The 20318-nt window shown below is 40.3% G+C and overlaps 1 protein-coding gene across 1 annotated transcript in view; it reads right to left on the reverse strand.

The window, feature by feature from the left end:
• Positions 1-284: 284 nt before the first annotated feature.
• Positions 285-20318, reverse strand: part of IL1RAPL2 (interleukin 1 receptor accessory protein like 2) — a 361256-nt gene continuing 341222 nt past the window's right edge. The window contains exons 7-10 of the mRNA XM_008493643.2: positions 18378-18523; positions 13972-14115; positions 9949-10119; positions 285-982 (exon numbers count right to left, since the gene is read on the reverse strand). Coding sequence (XP_008491865.1) covers positions 285-982; positions 9949-10119; positions 13972-14115; positions 18378-18523 — 1159 coding nt within the window. The remainder of the gene's footprint in view (positions 983-9948; positions 10120-13971; positions 14116-18377; positions 18524-20318) is intronic.

Genomic DNA, 20318 nt, shown 5'->3' on the forward strand with positions numbered 1-20318 from the left:
TGTAAACCTATTGTAAAAAGATGGGATGTTTTTTTCCATTCTCCCTCCTTTTCAAAGAAGCAATAAAACTGTACATTAAAAGACAGGAAGGACATTACTGAGTTACAAAAGAATGCCCCCTTCGTCAATAATTTGTAAATGTAAACAAAAAGTTCATGTAGAAAAGCAAACAAGTGTGCTGCTGCTTCGAATGGGTTTTCTCACCCCACAGGGTTAGGGCAAAGTTCTTTAAAAATGTGTCTTCATGGCCGTCATGAAGCATCTCAAGACTGTCCTGATCTTCACTACCAAATATCACTGGTGAAGCTAAGCTCCTTGGCTGATAAAGGTAGCAGTGGGTTGTTCCTGTGGAACTCCTGGGGATCCTTCATGGCATTGTTAAGAGGTAGCTGTCCATTGAGTAGTGTCAAGGGTATGTTACAGTACGTGTGGTGGTTGCTTATGGAAGCTATGGGCAAGGTTGCTGCTGACACATCGTATTCGTAGCCTCTGCAATAATGTCTCATTTGCACAGAGTCTGCTTGATGGTAATCAGTCAAATCAGCTCGTGATTCTACCAATGTGGCAGAAGTGCCTGTGACAGCAAGGGAGGGCACAGTCTGGAGGTCTCCAAAAAGGCCCTGCTCTGCAGAATCCAGGACCTGATGCCGAGACACCACCTCCTTTTTCTTCCCTGGCATTTCAAAGACCAGGCGCTTCCAAAACTTAGAATTCAGTTTGCTGCTTTTTGGTCCTTTCCACTTGACCACTGAGAGAAGTTTGATGGTGTGCTTTAATGATTCCACTTCATGATAATTCACTTTCCCTTTTAATTCAGTACATTCAATCAAAATAACTTTGATTTCTCCACTGACTAGCATGTTATGGAGTCTGTTTTCCATCTCAAAAATACTCCATCCTCTCCTGAGAACATAGTCTGGAGTTAACACGATAATGAGTCTTCTGCTTTGTTCAACACATCTTGTGAGATCTTCAATGTATGCTACAAATTATAGAAAGAGAGAAAGAGGAAAGAATAAAGAAGTCTATTGCATCAAAATATCAGGCTTGCAATCAAGTATAACAAAATCCCACAGCTTACTGATCCACACCACTTAAGACAAGGGGCATTTCACAATATACTCCAATGAAAATAGGATCATGTAGCACCTCATATTTCTGTGTAAGTAGAAAACACGTTAATACCATCGTCCATCCTACACTGTTTTCCCCTGTTTGTCTCAACAGACCGACATTTACATAATATCCTCACTGTGGAGATGCATTAGTGGCCAAAAATTCGCTTACTGAAAAAATACAGGTCAAGATCAATGTAATATTTGTGTAAATCTAAACATTAAAGCTGGTTACAATTCACACTGCATTGAGGGAAGCAGTTCTTGTGTTTCAGATGAAAGGACATAAGGGTGCTGCAGGGTGTATGAACAGTAACTTGCAAGACCTCAAAAAGAAATCAACCCTCATCACATGCAGAACTTGTGCTACTGCATAGAAGCATCATGGTAACTCTTTTTTCTTTAGGTACTGACCACAAAAGCACAATAGCATTCTTTGTGGTCCAATGGTCTGCTTTAATACCACAAACCTGTGCTTCTATGTACCCCGAGGTATCAACAGAAACTTCACAAGTGACAGGAACAAATGGTGGTGTTTATTTATTGAGACATCAGTGACAAAGAAAATAGTATTCTTTTATTCATGCATGCCAAGTAGTTGCAAATGATAAGTGTAAGCAGAAATGCCAGCCCCATCATTAGCTCCATGTCAGCTTGTTGAACTATATTCTTACAGTTGGACTTAAATCCCTGAGTTTCCCTTGTCCCAGGGATGGTAGGGAAGAGAAGCCAATTACACTGGTCTGACATGGAAGAGGATGGCAAAGAGATCTACTTACAGACCTGACCCAAAACCCATTCAAAGGAACAGACTTCAACAAACTTCGGTGGGTTTTGGGTCAAGACCAGGAAAATGAAGTCACTTGGAAAAAACAACCCACTAAGTTCAGGAAAGTGTTCATTGTTCACATAGCATTGTGATTGCAAGCTTTTTTTTTTTTAAGTGACATGAACCTCTTGACCATGCTACTCAGAATGTGCCACCTGACAGGAGAGGAGAAGCATGTGTTATAAATGAAGACTTGGACACAAGAGCTGCACAGAACAGATCTTTACTCAGCACAGGGCAGGGCCTCTCTTACACACACTGCCCTCTAGCAGAACAACAATTACAAATAACATCATTCGTCAACATCTGTTACTGCAAGACTCATTTTTATAGTCCCAGGCACCATACCACAGCATGCTTATTCACACTACTTCCAGTAAAGTAAATAGCTACAAAATAGGCCAACAGGAACATTCTAAAATAGCTTATTTTCATGAGACTGAAGGCATAGTTAGCATCAAATCTGCCTTTGCCAATGTTTTATTTCACCACTTAGCAGCAAGAAGAATTTCTTTCACAAATGGAAAAAAGAGGCAATTGCAAACATCCCACAGACACACAAAAATTTAAGACATACACATACAGTACAAATGTCTATGCAATAATCCTGGCTTATAGTTAATGTTTTATGACTCTTTAATCATGCAGCTTTTACAGTTTGGTTTGCTTGGGTTTTCCTTAAAATATTTTATGATGAAAACCCCCCACATTGTTCTGTGTAAAATAGTTACTCATTAATGAAAAAAATTCAACATTAAAATCCATGGGAGAGGCAGCAAAGAGGGGAGAGAATCAGCAACAGTGAGAAAATGATAAGCAGAATTGGTGAAACAAAACTTAAGGAAAGGTAGAAATGTTCAATACAATGGAAAGAGATTATCCCAATGTATCAACAGCTCAGACTCTTCATTTTCTTCCTTTCTTTCTGCTCCCAAAAAGAAAGAATTTAGGTGGGAAGCTTCATCATTAGAGGTTGAATCTGCAAGATACAGTAAAACAACAAACTATCATGCATCTTTCCTGAGATACATTCATCCCTCCTTCAAACAACTCAGAACACTGCTATCTACAAGACAGTTCTCTGCAGGACACAGTTCTGGTCAGGAGCAAGTATCCAGATTAGTGCTAAGCACAGCCATGCATATACTATATGCATCCAATTGAAAACAACAAGAACCAACAGAACAAACAAACAAACAAACCACTCCACTTTCATCTCTTCAAATATCCAACGGCGACAGTTCCAATAGCAACAACCCAGCAAAAATCCCTTGTACCATCTCAATCAAAAACTCACCAGGCTTGGCTTTTAGTCAAAGAAGAAATGAGGTAGGAAGAAGAGAGGCAAAATTCTCTATTTTCTCAGATACTTCTCCCCTCTGTGCCTCTCCCACATGTTGGCATGTCCATAGGACTGGATATTGCAACAAGCCAGAGATCTGGCTACAGCTGACGACACAGACACCTTCCCAAGTGAGCACCAGGTGCTCCTTCTAACTGCAGCTGGTTCACTGACAGACATGGCCAAAGCACAGGGGGCTGGTGGTGCACTGAGGGAAAAACACTGTGTGAGAGGAAACTGGAAACCCAAATGAAAAGGCAAACAGGTTTTCCAGCCATCTGGTCCAAAAGTGCTTAGGACTTCAATAACTTCAGCTTGGGGCTACTACTAAAGGTAGGTGACAACTTCCTGGAACATATGGTTCCATTGGGTGCACTCTACAATATGCCCAATGTGCACAATTTAAACATTTCTCAGAGGAAAAGCACAGGGAGACCAATTATCATCTGTGGAAATTCAAGCTTTATTTTTTGCAGTGGTCCCATACTGACTGCATAAACCTGTGAGCTGCTAAGCCACTCACATTGCTTTTGATTCAGACTTTGAAACTGCTCAAAACACAGCACTTTCAAAACACTGAGCAGAGATTTCAGGAATGATATCACCAACTAGAATCAACTGTAAGGTTTCACACCAGTATATTTTAATCAGATAAATATAATTTTGCTGAAAATTTGCTTTTGCCTCAGAGGGTGTCAACTTCAATGATACTTCATTGTAAAGGGAGAAAAACATTGTCCTGGCAAAATCTATATGGAATTATTAATTTTTTAATTTCCAAAGACTGCATTTTATCCTAAACTAGAATGTAAAAACATACCATCAGCATTAGAATGAATCCACTTGGTTTTATTGAAAAAGAACATTTAAAGTTTCGACTCTCTTGGAACATCACTTTGCAGTATGGCACAAAAATTGGTTTCAAAATGTTAGCATTTCCCACAGGTCATAAAAATTAGAATTACAAGTAGCTCTTTCAGTAACTTCCTTGCATCATGTCCAGTGCAAAGCCCAAACAGGGATGGACCGCAAGCAGTTTTAGAGCCATAAACAAACACAGTTTTTTGTATGGTTGCCCCTTAATGATGAAGACAGCTCACCTGACAGCAAATACGTGCCCATCAAACACTGTCAATGTGCAATGATACTGAACTGTAGTTTGAAGCACTGAAGAAGTTTAAGACGTGCCCTGTTTGCAATTGAAACACACATAGCTGCCTCCTGAGTCTGCCCCCAGGCTGGAAGGAAACCCTGACAATCCAATGTGAGAAGAGTAGGAGCAAGGAAATTAATGAATTGATGAACTGAATATTGAATATGAAATATTCAATACTGAATAATGAAAGTAATGAACATCATGGACACAGAGCTGCTTGCACACAATGACTGAGTAACCAGATCCAGGTGATTTGCAGAAGCAGGAGAGGGAAAGAACACCAGGAATGACATAAAGTCCTATGGATATTTTTGGGAAGCCTGGTCTGCAGGACCACAAGAATCAAACAGTATCCATCATCATCCTTACACTGGCTGGTTCCTGGCAGTCTGAAAATAACCATCCTGAGGATAGGCAGCATGCCTATCACTTGAGAAAGTTATTTATAGAAGAACAATTCAGTCCCAGCTTCCTAACTGAATAGTTCCCAAACCCTAGGGTCTGATGACTTCATTATAACAAAAATGATGACATGTTTTGCTTTTCCAATTTATTAAATACCTTTTGCTTCTGTTAGCTCAGAGCAGAACAGCAATGCAGTTTGAACTGCTGAAACAGAGCAAGAGGATGACCCCTCTCCAGAGACAGTCTGAGCTGAGCATTGGCTGATGAGTTCCACATAAAGAACAAACAATGCAGACACACAGACCTCTCAGCCAGTGTCACACTTGGTGTGTTTGACATGGCAAAGGACAGAGGGATTGAAGAGAAGGAAAGGGTGGTGGCTCTGGGGATGTCTCCTTGCAGGCTGAAGTGTCTGATGTGGGTGAATTTTATCAAATTGTTCTGGCAATAGGTGTTGCAATAAAAATTCTAGAGATTTAGAATAAAAATTATTAGACTCCTACAGGTTAGAAGGGGGCTTTGGAGGTCTCCAGATCAATACCTTGCCCAGAACAGGACCATTGCTAAAGGGCCTTGTCCAGTACAGTTTTGCAGACCTCAAAAGTTGGAGGTGTCTTTTCATTATCTCTGGGTTCTAATCCCATGCCTCCCGACCCTCATTGTGGGGACAATTTTACAAATGTTTAAATGAACTTTTCAGTGTTGCAACTGGTGGCCTCTTTTTCAACAACTGTGCACCTCCTGTAAGAACCTATCTTCATCTTTGTGCTTTCCTCTGGAAAGACACAAATAATTTTCCTCCTGGAATTTGTCTTTGTTGGCCTGTTCTTCAAGAAACTCAGAGTTATTTTGCTCTCCTCTTCTATTGTGTGCTCCATCTCCCTGGCCATGTGGTGGCCTTCAGTGTACTGTTACAGGGTACCCAGCATTTCTGGCTTTTATTCATATTTTTTTCATTCCTCTGTATCCCTGCTACCCCAGACCCATGACTGGCATTAAGTGTAAGATTCATATGGACACCTAGGTACCTCTGAAAGGAGTCAGTGGAACTGGGTACTCTACTTCTGTTCCACATAAACAGTGTTCCCTACTTTATTAGGGCTCCTTGGGAACCTCAGACACACAGTTCAATGGGGTTTTCTTCATCCAGGAACCCAGGAAGCTGGAATTTACCAGGCAAAACTGACACAAATCAGCACACAAATCTAGAGTTCCAGAACTGCAATACTGATAGTGCTTTTTGTCATATTCCTTAGGTGCTCTTCTGCTGAAAACCTCTCATTTTTCAGGTAAAAGCAAAGATTTTTATTCTACCACCACCGTTCTTTTCAGTGCCTGATCTTTATACCCTGAACTGAGCTGGAGTGAATTGCATGTTTTTTTCAATTCTGTCAAGATCCAATGAACGTATTCTTAAAGAGCAACTAGATGATGCTCTAATAGATTCCTATTGCTGGTATTAAAATCCAACTTGACAGTTTTGACCTCTTCACTTTCAGGGTTTAAAATAATTTGCAGAAACCATGTGAGAAAAATATCTTCCTCTGATGTAGTCCCAATTTTAGAAGAGTCAGGTGCAAATAGATCTTTCTCTCTGTGGACATATCATCCTTAGCAAGACAGAAAATAACTCAGGTAAAACATAATTATTCCTATTCCCCTCCCCAAGTATTCAGTCTCCTTAGGTCTCTTAACACTGAATTAACAAGCTCACAGAGCTTGAGAATCTGCTTGCTGTGGGAAAGGGTTTGTTGAAAAAGCCTTGAAAACTAATAGGGTGGAAAAAATGGTAACTGCTAAGAAACTTTAGTAACAACTGCAACTACATCTTAGGCATCTCAGTCTCCTTTATCCAGGCTACCATGTTCCAGTAAGCCTCAGTTACCAAGGCAGAAGGGTATATGAGCTGTCAGGTTTGATAGAAAAAGGACGTGCACTCTATTAAAACCAAAGAATATCCTTTAGGAAAGAATAGCTGTTCTAGTGCTCCCAGAACATGCAGCTTAAATCCTGGGCCAGAAACTTGGTTTAGCAGTTTACAGAGCACACTGCATTCCATGTCCCCCTGCCATGTCACACCTCTCCTCTCCCAGCCTGCATGCACCTGGCCTTCTGTGTGAGCAAGAGCAGAGAAGCAGTGCCTGCCTGAGCCTGGTTTCTGCCTCACCAGTCTGAGGAGCTGGGTCCATCTGTGCTGCTCTGAGGCAGCTCCAAGAGGCTCCTCAAAGGTCCTTGCTGCCCACCCTGTGACCAGTTTCACTGAGGCCCTTGGCATCGTTCATGGTCATCCTCCCTCTGGGACAAAACACTGCACTGGGGTAACATTTATACCCCAGCAGGGCACAGAAACCAACATCTACTGCAAAACCTGACTTGGTCCCCTCTGACCCAGACTCTGGATGCTAAGGATCTGCTTCCCAACAGTGAAAAAGTGTCCTTGGTCCCCAGAGCTGTCACCTTTGTCATCAGCACTGCTGGTCCATGGGCACCCCTGAAGCAGACAGACCTCAGCACAGAGAGGAAAAGCAGCACTTAGATGTGCAGAGCAAAAAGCCCACTGCTGGTGTCTGTCCCAGCTAAGGCACACCTGGCTGTCATCTCTCCCTCAGCTGCACAGGGACACCCAGAGCCTATCATAGCTTTCCCCAGAGGTTAGAGATAAGCCAGATGGACAAAAACATTATCAAACTTGTCCCTGAATTTCTTTCTGAAGTCAGCTTTTTAGTTTGTTGACAGCAGTGTGCAAGAAAGCTAACAAAATACTGTTTAACAAATCTATTTTTTGCTTGCTCTAAAATCCAAGTGGCAGCTGCAAGTTGCTTCACGCCAGGAAGCAAGTGAAATAATGCACACCCTCCTGTGGCAGCACCTTAAAATTGCAGAGATTATATGAAACAACCAACCTTACAGAACACATCTTGTTACACTAGTGGAATGGCACACATTAATGTACACAAGATATAGAAGGAAACCCATCAGAATGGAGAGAGGGAAGCATTACATTACACCAAAATAGAAGAAAATACAGTACACCTGAGAAAAGCTATTTCCTATAACAGAAAAGAGAACTGTGCTCAAACCTCCATTTTTCCTACAGAAATCTACCCTGAGAAGTGATATATTTTCTATATCCACCACTTCTTGAAACAGTCACTCTAAAATACACTATCTTTACCTCTGGAGTTTCCAGCGGGTCCATGGCACTGCCTGCTCTCTTCACCAAGCACTGCAAGTCCTTGTAAAAGGTGGTGAGCAGGAGGCAGAATGCAGCCACACAGAGCACACAGAGCTTGCAATTACAGGAGTCTGAGCCTTCCCTCCTTCCCCCACCACCTCTCCTTCCCTCTTGCTCCTTCAAAATAAAGTGCCTTATCCCATATCTTTCTCAAGGCTAAAGGAGGCACATCACACTCATTCCGGTTCCACATTTTATTCTGCATTGTCATTATGCCTGATGGAGTATTCCTGAGAATCCATGTGTGAGAATGGAGTATTCCTGAGAATCCATGTGTGAGAATCAGGCCCTCCCATATTACTGAAGAAGTGAGTTTAAGGGAAAAAAAGAGGTATTACATCTGTGAATGCTCATAAATGAGAATGGACATTTTCAGGTACCCTACATTTCAGGAGAGGTTTAATGAATACCCAAAGTGATGACAAATGTTTGCTGAGTGTCTGACTGACAAAAATAAAATACCATGCTGGCTAGTGCAGCAATTGGAAAAGATCTGTGCTTCAGTATAGTTACCTCTGAAGGACCTTTAAACTCTTTAACTCTTTGGTATGAAACAACTACTTAGAACAGTTTTGTGATTTGTAGCAGAAAAAGATAAAGTTTCTCTTCATGATATCTAAATAGAAGTACTACTTGCTTGTGCTGTCAGAAACAAGGAGGCTCTGAGCCAAGCCTCCTTTCTAGAGTATGTCCCTGAGGGAGTAAAATTCACACCTTACAGTGGGGCAGAGCAACAGGAATATGGGGAGCAGCTCTAACCTAAAAGCTGCAAACACCACCTCACAGGACTCTGCAGGATCTCTGACTCCTCTTTACCAATGGTAAAGGATTCAGAGCTCTGGTTTCATCTCCTTCAAATGTTAGAGGAGAAACAGCCTCCAATTTCTGGGGCAGCCACCAGGTTTTGGCAGTAGCAAGGCAGCAGATTCAAGTCTTTTGGTAGGCAAGTTGCTAATTCAGCCCTGAATTGAGAACATCAGGTTTGAGAACATCTGCTCCAGCACATCCATTGCTTTGTTTTCTTCTTCATACCTATACAGTAGCTTATACAGAGAGAAGTTCATAATCTCTTCTAATATTTTTCATGGAAGTGAGTTGCAGAAAAAAAAAGAGCTTATTTTAGGATTTTAAAAAAATGTGACAATAAAGCAAATATACTGTGCATTCAAATTCATCAACAGGATGCATATGATTCATGGTCTTTCTTGTCTATTTCAAAAAATAATATGGCAGACAAGATGAGAAAACTGTAGCAAAGAAGGCATTAACTGTTAGTACAGACATCCAAAGAGGCAACTGAATCTTCAGACATGGCAGCAAAACTGATTTGAAATGGACAACTGAATTTCACCATCAGCATGGAAAACAGCATCAGATCACCAGCTGTATGTACTCCTCTGAAGAGTTAGCATTAATTACACAATACTAATTACTTACACAATACCAATTCTGCTCAGAAATGCAACACTTGGTCAAAACTTTAATGAAAAAATTGCATCTATAGCATTAACTGGGAAACTATTATAACTATTTGTGAGACTTCAAAGATAGGAGAGAAAAAAAAAAACCACAACAAAAGACAATGGGAAAATTTTTACTTGTGAGCTGCTATAGATAAACAAATAATAACTGCAAAAAAACCTTCCCATTTTTAGTGCTAAGACAGAGACTACAAAATATTTTTGGAAATCTTCCTGCCTAGCTATCTGTGTCCAACATATATCCAAATCTGCAGTATGAGCCAACTTTTTCAGTCCTCACAACAGCTTCACAAAGAGAGGTTTCCCATACCTAATACTTATCACACAGTCCAGACCTTCAGAACACATCAGAAAGAGTTAAAACTGAAAGGTCAGAAATACTTACTTCCACTAGGGATCAGATCCCTATCCGGAATGAAGAGCTTGTACCCATAGTGCTTTTCTAGAACATCTGGCAGAATTTCAAGTGCAAACTGCTCCTCTTCATTATTATCACAATCTAATGCATCAGGATCCACTTTGGTGTAAGAAAGATACGCATCATATTCCTTGTTGTCTGTAAGAAAATGAAATTCATGTTCAGCCTGCTGTATGCACAAGCACTATAAAGAATATAGGAAAGTAGCAGAAAATCATATTATTCCTTGATTCCCAACAAAGTTGGGACTTTTCACAGGAACATATAAACTGGCTTTTGATGAGAAAATTTTCAGAAGCAGACAAATATCCAGCTCCATTCAGTTTTCTTCTGCATATTGAGCTAGTTAGGAACTCCACTCCATGTGGTCAAAGTACACATTCTGCATCTGAAAAGACTGCGAGCAAAATTTTCATCCAAATACTAAAGCTGGAACTTTTCATGTTAATCCTTTACAGATTGCTAATGGAAATCTTTTGTTTAACTCCTTCTCCTCAATAGTGCTCTGATTATGCAAAAGTTTTGAGTGTGGAAAAGGTTTTGAGCCTGGAAAGTTTTGTGCAAGGAAAACTTCCTCACACAAATAATTGTGAGACAACACATGACTTAACTCAAAGGAATACTGATTGTGCAGAAACAGTGGCAAACAGTCTGAAGCTTTTTTTTCAGAAAATCTGGTCGTTTTTAAAACCAGTATCATAATTTTAGATGTCTCTTAATCCAGGGCATTTTAAATACTTGGGGCTGACAGTAAGAGAGAAATATAGAACTCCAAGAAAACTCCAAGAGCAAATGGGGCACAGGGGGAAACTTGTCCTTCCATTCTGCCTGCAGTTCCAGAGTGGAGCCAAAGCCTGAAGGTGGAGGCAGGCAGTGGGTGATGGAGGGATCCCAGGGGTTTGGATAGAAAGAGCAACACATCTCCTCCCTCTGCACAGTGCTGGGGCTTCTCTCCAGCTCTCTGCATCCCAAACACAGAGCTGAGAGCCAGTAATGGCACCAGGAACAGAAGTGGCATCACTGTGGAGCTTGGGATCCTTGCTGGGATCAGACTCTCACTGATATTTCTCTTCAGTGTTACTCTGCAGTGGTGGAAAATAGTATATAAAAAAAGTCAACCTCCAGCAATTAAGTGTCCATGGAAGAGCACAGCTGCCATTATTTACAGAAAATGAAAAATCAAATAGTTATTGTTGTGAGGACAAACCTGCATGAATGGAGAATTGCTGAGCACCAATTATCTGTAAGGAATAGCGCACATGAAAACAGATGACAGTAGTTTAAAATCATCAATATATTCTGATAAAAAGCAAAAAAAGCTAATCAGTATATAATACATTCCCATATGACCTTGAAATTATTGTTACTTTCTTACAGTTTTGTACACAAAGTCAGACCCATGAGGGTCAAAGCTACAGACAAAGCATGTGAATAATTACAGGTTTGTAAAGGCAATTTGCCCATTGTCACCATAGCTGCATGTGGGGAGGTCCACCTGGCTTGCTGGTATTTCTCTGAAATCAACAGCATACAAAAATAGCAGTTACCAATGAAAAGATGACAGCTGAACAGCAAAGAAATAAAGGCCACTCAGCTTTGGAGGTCTGTGCAAAACCTGCTACCCTGTCTGTACTGAAACCTGTCAAAACCTTTTACAACAAGCCAGTCATCAAGTGATTTGGGAGGCAAACATTCCTGCAGACATTTGAGAGCTCTGCAAAAGCAGCAAAGCAACCCCTGGCACACCAAGGTGCCTGATCACAAGGCAGTGGCACAGAGGCAGCCAGGGACTGTGTGCCAGCAGCCCCAGACCTCCTGCCCCTTCCAGCTGGTGGCACAGGAGGTGCCCTCTTCAGTCACCTCTCTTCACAATGCAAGCCAGACACAGATGGAACCATAGATCTGAGTCCCTGTGCTTGTGCTACGTCTCTACTGTCTCAAGTCCCTCTCCACAAGCTTCACATACACAGGACACAGCAGAAGGACCCACCCGTGCTTGCCCATCACTTGGCTCTGTGTGCTCTGGAGCCATTTTCTTAATGTCTTCCCTTAATCCTCAGGATCACTTCCTCCAAAAAAACTGCTATGCACAACACAGGAGGAAAATGCATCCAACATTGCTTACATAGGATATTTTTTTTTAGAGCAAATCTGTTGAGTTCCAAATATTCTATTATAAAGAAACACATGTATAAACTGAAAATGACCCTGCAATTGCTTCTATACAGCTGACTGCTCAAGGGAGCTCTCTATGTTCCTACCACAGCCTACATAAGCAGAAAGAAACATCTCCGTGTATGCTTTGGCTTGAGTAACATTCTCCCTCCATCCTTTATTCTGCAGGATCAGAATGAGACACAAAGCTGCAATAATTCTAAAATCATGCACTGGAAAAATAAAAGGTTGTTTTCAGAATTAACATGCACACCAAATCCCCTATGTACTCCTGGGGCTTCCTCTAAAAAAAATAGAAAATAATATGGTTTCATACATTGAAAAGTGATTGAACCAAAGTTACATGAATAAAAATGCAGCAGTTTCACACTGGAAACACCAGGTAAATGAGTCAAAGCAATCTGGAGAAGTTACCACTTTAGTGTGAGCCAGGAATGTTATATAGGTATCAACCCAAGGTGTCAGATGTAAAGTTCTTCCAAAAGCAAATAATTTCACCCTTTACTTTATCTTAGGTATCAGTATAAACGTTGCGTACTACTGTATAATACAAAACCAGCATAATTTTAGGTTTTCCCACTCATAAATAATGATTAAGAAAGAGGAAATTTCCCGACCTCTGTTCCTGCTATTTACCATTCTACACTCTAAAATCCCCTGGATGTCATTCCACTTTTAAAAAAATCCTGTTTTGTCCAAGCAACAAAAATTTTTGGGAAAAAAATCATCATGTAAACTGAAATCCAAAATGTGGATTTCATTGTAATAAAACATTTTCATGCCATCTCTACCCACTCAAACAGAAACATTTGTTACTTTGATAACAGGAATGCTAACTGCAGAAAGGAACAGGGCAGTGCAACTGCATGTTGTTTGGGCACAATAGGGTAGAAATGTTCCTTTTTGCAAACACATCATTGTTCCTAGCTATACCATTCCAGGTTGCCTACATGACTCAGAAGTGTTGCAGTAGGCTATGAAACGTACCTGTACTTGAATACTGCACTCCAGGTGTTTATCAGGCTAGTTATGTGCATATTAATAGTATTTTAATTATGCTATTGCAGAAATGTTAAGAATATAATAATATGGTTTAAAGCACATTGGATTTAGTTTTTCAGGGCTTACACCAGCTACATAGGAGGAGAATTGTTCTACATTCAGGAGAATTAAAGCTTCAATTTCAAAATACCTGTTTAGCTTTAGGCACCAAACAGAATATATATTAGTGAGAGGGAAGAAGGAGGAAGAACACTGAAGAACAGCCTGGTTTGTTCCTAACCTTTCTCTCCAGGCATTTCCACCACGTTGTTTACAGTTTCTCAGTTAACTGAAGTAACCATTTCTCCTCAATAACAATCACCTCTCATAGTTACTGGAGTTAGTTGGCAGCCTGAAGATAATTCAATGGAACTGTATAATGAAAAATACCTGGTGAAAGGGCTGCCCAGAGTTTGGATCTCAGGAGAAGAGACCCAGGGAACATGTGGCACTGGGACACACAAATGTGAAGAGCTCTCCTGAGGACTCATTTCACAGATGACATTCAAGCCTCAAGGACAATTCTTCTGAGTCCTGTTGGAGTTACTGCCATGCTCTGTGGCATGGCCCAGTGACATTTCAGTAAAAAGACTCATTGATTTCAGGGGTTTTTAGGAGAAGGTCTTAGGGCTTTATGCTACTGTGTGCTTAGTAGTTTGAATTTAAACATGCAGCAGGTATCTTTTGGGATTAATTTCATTCAAGAAGTTTCGTTACTTCACCACATTGAAATATTTCCACTGCATCTATTGAGCTTCCTGAGCAACTGCTTACCCTCAGCTGCTTCATCTCCTCCAAAGTTCTGTCTGTAGAACAGCATTAACTCTATGTTGTAGCACTTATAGATGGTCACAAGCAAAATAAGCAGAAGAAGTATTGCTCCCAGGCCTCCAGCAAGCTCTATTTTGTAGATAAAATCTAAAACAGCAATGAAAGACATAAAGATTATGATCTTTGCAAGTCTTATTTGCTTTAATCCACTGTACAATTTCACATAAAATTGTGTAACTTCCAATTATAACCACTGTGACACAAAGGATGCCTAAATTTTTCATTCATTACTTATTACTTAACTTTACCCATTTACTCCATCAACTGCCCAACTGAAATCACCATCCAGAATGCATTTGAGGCTATAATCATAATTCTTCTACAAGGGCAATATGTAGTGATTTTACACAGAGGATTAATCAACTTTTAATGAGGTTGTGGAGCTTGAAACTTCTGTATTGGCAGAGTGTATCAAATGCTGTATGCAGCATATGAGAATATACCAGACATATTGTACCCCATCTGGGAGGCTCTAGTCTCCCAAAAAATTATTAAACTTGAGTTTTATATTTGTGAAGGCACTGGATGAGCTGATGTGAGCTGCCAAGCCAGGATTTCAGCTGACTCACTGGAGAATGAACTGAGCATCCAGAATGCCCAAGACAACATGAGATGCCAGGAGCACACATCAGGCTACTAAGAGACACTTTGAGTTGTGATGGCTACTAACAGAGTTCTCAAATCTTTCTTTAGTACACATTATACTTGAATGGGAACCAGTCCTAGTTAAAATTTCCTACTGGGATGCTTTTGTTAGGGAACACCACAAGCAGTCTGCCTCAAAGAACTAAAAAAATTAATCCAAATGCAATTATCCATCTTTTACAGCTGGGGAAACAGAGTCATAGAAAAGTGAAGCAACACATTCAAGGTAATTCAGCCAACCAAATGCAGAATGGGATAAAAACCCCCTGAATACCAGTGCACTGTGCTACCTGATGACTAACTAATGAACTAGATAAGACACTAACTTTAACAGGATTGCTCTTTAGCCTGAAACGTCCTCTGAACACCATGCTGCTCATAACACCACTTGGCATGTTACTTAGCCATAAACACAAAGGATAACAATTTGACAACAGCTACCTCTAACAGCCTGTATTAGTTTAGCTAAGACATGATGAAGATATTTACAACTTGGGGATGTAAAAACTTCACTGCAGGAACAGTTTTAGTGATCTTTATGCTTCTGAAGCTTAGGTCAGAAAAAAATACTGGTATGTCATTTGTGTCACTTTCAAGATAAAAAGCAAATTAGCTGTGTATCTTTTGGGGTTTTTCTTGTGTTGCCATGCCTTGTATTTCAATAATTAACATCAGATGTCAAGCTATTCCCAGTTTACAGTATCTCTGATGTCTGTCTAGTAAGAATTCACGAACTAATAAACGGAAAAAGTCTACTATAATAGCTATTTAATCTCTCTCAGAACACAGGGAATTCATGAGACTTCTCTTATACTGCATGATAAATTTAGCATATGCTCTGGGGATAAATCTGGTCAAATGGAGAACAGAATTGGTTAAAATCACTTTTCAGGGAAAAACCTTTTTTTTGTTGCTGTTGTACTGTATCTTTTTTTGTTAGGCAAGTGAGATGATAGCAAAGCTACCAACTTGGTAGCAGAGAAAACAGGCAGCAGAGCTGAGCCTTGGTCACCTGTAGTCCACAAAGGAGCACAGACCTGTGTCTACTTGCTGGGGCAATGGCAGGAAATCAAGTAAAAACACAAAATCCAGCTCAAAAGGCAGAATCAATCTGCTTTTGCATGTCTTCTATTTATCCTACTGCTCCATATACTCTCCTAGAGTCCAGAAATAAGGAGGCAGAAAGCCAAGGCTTTGGGGTTCCATTCCAAGGTGGAAACAATGGAGAAAAACCTCAAAATGTTCAGTTTTCTTACCTGCTCCAGCTCTTAGTCTCTGCCTCTGATTAATGCCTTACTCCTCAGTGGTACCCGCTGAGCTCAGCAGGGAAGGCAGCACACCCAGCACTAGTGAAGGAGTTGACTCTGGACTTTAAACTATAATAATGACTCAAAATTAATAAATAACAATATGCTGATAATTTCTAATGTAAACTAACATAAGAAGAATGTGATAGCAGTCAGTGGTGGTCAAATCTCAGGAGCATGGCTGATTCTGTCTCTGTATTTGTAGCTTTGTGTGTCTGAAACTGGAGCTGATTCTTTTTCAGTCAAAAAAATAAAAAAATTAAAAATCCCAAGTGAGGATGCATGCTCTGGGGCTATCTGCACACTGGTGTTGTTCAGCCACCCTTCTGGCATGCTCTGAAAGCATTTGTGGGGACTGAACCACCAATACACCAAAAGACTTCAACATATTTCACCTTAAATATTTGAACAGTTCCTTTTTCTCTCTCTCAGTATGGGCTTAAAAATAACCACCTGATGTCAAAACAAGAATTAACTCAAGAAAGTCTTACACTACCACTGTAACTTAGATTTAGGGTTTATTTCTGGTTCTTATCCAAGCCTTCCCAGTCTAGCAGGACCCATGACTTATCCTGGCTTGTGTATACCTTCTCTGCTGCACTCAGGCATGTGAAGAGAAGGCAAAGAAAACCTACAGCACTGGGACAACCTGGGGACAAAACAGAGTTACAAGCACCTCTTGCCCAACAGGGATGACACAGCCCTTAGCAGGTGAGATTTTGGAGGGAGGGGGATTTCTCTGTCTGAGAGATCTGTGCTTCCTCTTCACCTTTCCCAAGCACCTCAGCACCTGCAAAGTTGCAGCAGATGTCAACAGGAGCCCCTGGTCCCTCCTTTGGCATGCACAAAGGATGCTGGACAACAGCTTTCCACCACTCTTGCCCTAAACTCTTCACAGAGTTATTACTATTCAGTAAATAGAATCGTATTTCCTAGCTCAGGAACACTCTCCAGTCAAAGCCAAGCTGGAGAGAGCAAGGACAAGAAGTAATTATATCAAGTTGCAGAGAGGAAAACTTTGCTTAAGAACTTAATAAATAACAAACAGGACAATGGGATCAGCAGTAGAAGGACACAGTGCAAACAATCCATTTGTTTAAAATGACACATTAAAAGCTTGAAAATCAACTATTGAGAATGCCTGAAGGGAATATAAGCTTTCTATAGCCACAGTGCAGAGAGAAGTGAAATCGTAGCTGAGAAGTGATCCTTTGCCCCTCTAAATTCTGTATTCAGCAGGGCTTCTGCTGTAATTTCAGCAGAGCTCTGAAATAACTGCATTTTCTTGTTATAAATAAACCTAGCTTGTTATTCTAATATATGCAACGCAGCTGAACATTTAACAATGTCAACATAGATACACTTACTATCAGCTGTATATTTATGAGGTTCAGTGGATGGAAAGGTAGAATGCTTTTTCCACTGAAAACTGAAGAGGTTAATCCTTCACCATGATAACCACATTCCTCAATTAAAGCTGTGACATGCTGGCAGTTCAGATGTTGAACACACATTTTGTATGTTCCACACCACAACTGCAGGCCCCATTTCTCAGAGCAGTTTGCACCTTCCATACTGTGTTTTATGCTCATCACTTAGTGTAAAGTATAACCTAGGCGGGGCCCTATTTTCTGGGAAGACATAAAACTCTCACATATAGAGGAAATCATAAGCAGGACTTGATTTAACAGGTTATGACAGGACTACATACTGTACTTCCACACATGTAATCTGAGGGTCACATGCAAGAACAGCAAAAACAGAGGATATTGATCCAAAAGTATCCTTTCTTTAGTAAGTTTGGGTTTTTGTTTGTATTTTTGTTTTTGTTTGTTTTTTGTTTTGTATTGCTTTTTGGTTTTGTTTTGTTCAAATTCCACCCCTCCCTCACATTTCATTTTATACACATACAATGCAGTTGAAATCAAAGTGGATGTGAAACCAAAGTTAAAGCTTTCAGTGTAAACAGCAGAGCCAGGAAGTTGAGAAATATGAGAATGTCTGACCTCCCTGCTGAGATACCTGCTCTGAGAAATGAACATTTTAACTCCATACCACAATTACAAATCTGATATAGTCAATCAACTCTGGTTCTAATTAATGGGTTGTTTAGAACAACCACTGAATACACTTCCACTGAACATATTGGTGCTTTATGGATGACTGTGTTTCAGGCAAGTGTGTCACCTGCAAGGCTGGTTCACTAAAGACTAAGGAAAAAATTGTGATTTTTTTTCACAAATGGCAAACAGATGCTGGAACACAGACATACTTCAGCTCCAAGTGGGCACACAGGAGTCCAGCCTGGCTCAGAAAGGTCAGCAGAACCTTTGCTACTGGCTGAGCTGTTGCTGCAGAGGCAGAGGAAAGAAGAGGTCCCAAAAGAAAGGGAATTACCTTTCTTGCGCAGAAGGACACTGGCGTGCTTCCTCCCATTTCTGTTTTCCACATGACAGGTGTAGTTAGCCAGGTCTGCCTCCTCTACTGCATCAAAGATCAATGTCAATTCCACTTCTTTTTCTCCAAGATGTTCTCTGATGAGTCTGAAAGGGAGGATACAGTTTTTGCTGAACTGAATGAAAATTAAATAACTGAATTAAATAACTTTGCTTTGCCAGTGTTTCTGGCCTTCTTCACTCCTGGTGAAGGACTTAAAAGACTCAAAGAGACTTCACAGAGGGATCTTTCATGAAAACCAAAAGCCTTTTTCTCCTGCCACATCTGAAACAAGGAGCTGCATCAGAATGTTTTGGGTTGGAAGGGACCTTAAAGATCATGTAGTTCCAACTCCTTCCACCAGGCGAGGTTGCTCAAGTCCCCATCCAACCTGGCCTTGAAAAGTTCCAGGCAGGGGGCATCCACAACTTCCCTGGGCAACCTGTTCCAGTGTCTCACCACCTTCAAATTAAAGAATTTCTTCCTAAAGTCCAACCTAAATCTCTCCAAGTTTTAAACCATTTCCCCTTAAGTGCAAGAAGACTGTACAGCTGCATGTGGCTTCTTTACCTCAGCCCCACCAGAATTAAATAATAAAAACAGTATTTCTTTTAACAGAAATAATAAATACTCACTTTCCAGAGAAGAAAATACTCAATGCTAAGTCACCACTGATCAAATTATAAGGCAATATTCTAAAGGCTGGGCATTGTGATACATGCTAATGCAGTCTGGAAAACCAATTAATGGAACTGTGTCACTCTGTGGAATTTTCCTGTTTTGGGGGGCTAGATCCTAACTTCAAAAGAGAGCAGTGTCTAGAGCAAGAGCTCTCTACTCTTTCTGAAAAGACAGAGATGTACAAAATCTCCACAAGGGGAAAAGGAAGTTCTAGCAGACTTTCAGGCCAGAGGTAAAGTCTTCTCATGTCATTGTTCTAATGTGAACATGAAAAAGAATGCAAAGTGAAAGCAAGTGTTTTCTGAAGCTGACATTAATTCTAAAAATACAATATCCTATTCTCTCAAATGGCTTCTTATCAGCTGCTCAAGAAAAAGTTACCAGTCCTTTGAACAAAGAAATACAACATTAAGTAAAATCTGCTGCATAACATCTAAGGGGGTAAATACAAAGTGAGTGATGCCCTTGCAGCCCCCTGTGAACTCACCACTGCACATAGTACTCCAGGAAGTCTTTTTTCCAAAAACACAATGTTCAGCACTAAGAGGTAAAGTTATAAAAAAGATTCAGGTTCACAAAAAAAAACCAAAAAACCAAACAAACCCCAAACTGTTTTCTCTGGAGACTGATGGGAGGCAACAGGACACAAAATAATTAACCATTGCAATGTTGGGGCTGCATGGAAACTGTTTCTGGAGACCTTAAGGGTTTTTCAGTAACAACAACCTACCACCCCCAAACAAACATCTTTACTACAAACCAAAGTTGGTTCTAGGTTTCCAATGTGCACACATTTTCTATTGAACATAATTTCATATAACAAATATGGAACTCTTAATTGAAAACAAATCAGAAATAAAGTATATAAATAAAAAAATGCAAGCCTGACTGCTAAAGCCCAGGTATTTACAGTAATACTTCATACAGTACAAAGCCTGTAAAGGTTTGTGTGATCTGACAAAACTCACAAGACATACCAGAGCATCCACAATAATTCAGACTATTTTACTATGACTGTGTAACTTGGAAAAGAGCAAATGGACAAACATTAGTTTAAGAACACTTAGAAACATTGATTGCATTTGTTTTGCAAATTCACTCTCACTTATTGTGTATTTTTTGCATTTTTTCATTCTGTCCCTGAGTCCAAGTGCTGAAAATAATGCAAACGAAGTTTAATTTGTACCATTTCTGGTCAGAAAAGAAATCTGGCCTGATCTG

Source organism: Calypte anna, chromosome 4 (genome assembly GCF_003957555.1).
Source record: "Calypte anna isolate BGI_N300 chromosome 4, bCalAnn1_v1.p, whole genome shotgun sequence".
NCBI classification, from domain to species: domain Eukaryota; kingdom Metazoa; phylum Chordata; class Aves; order Apodiformes; family Trochilidae; genus Calypte; species Calypte anna.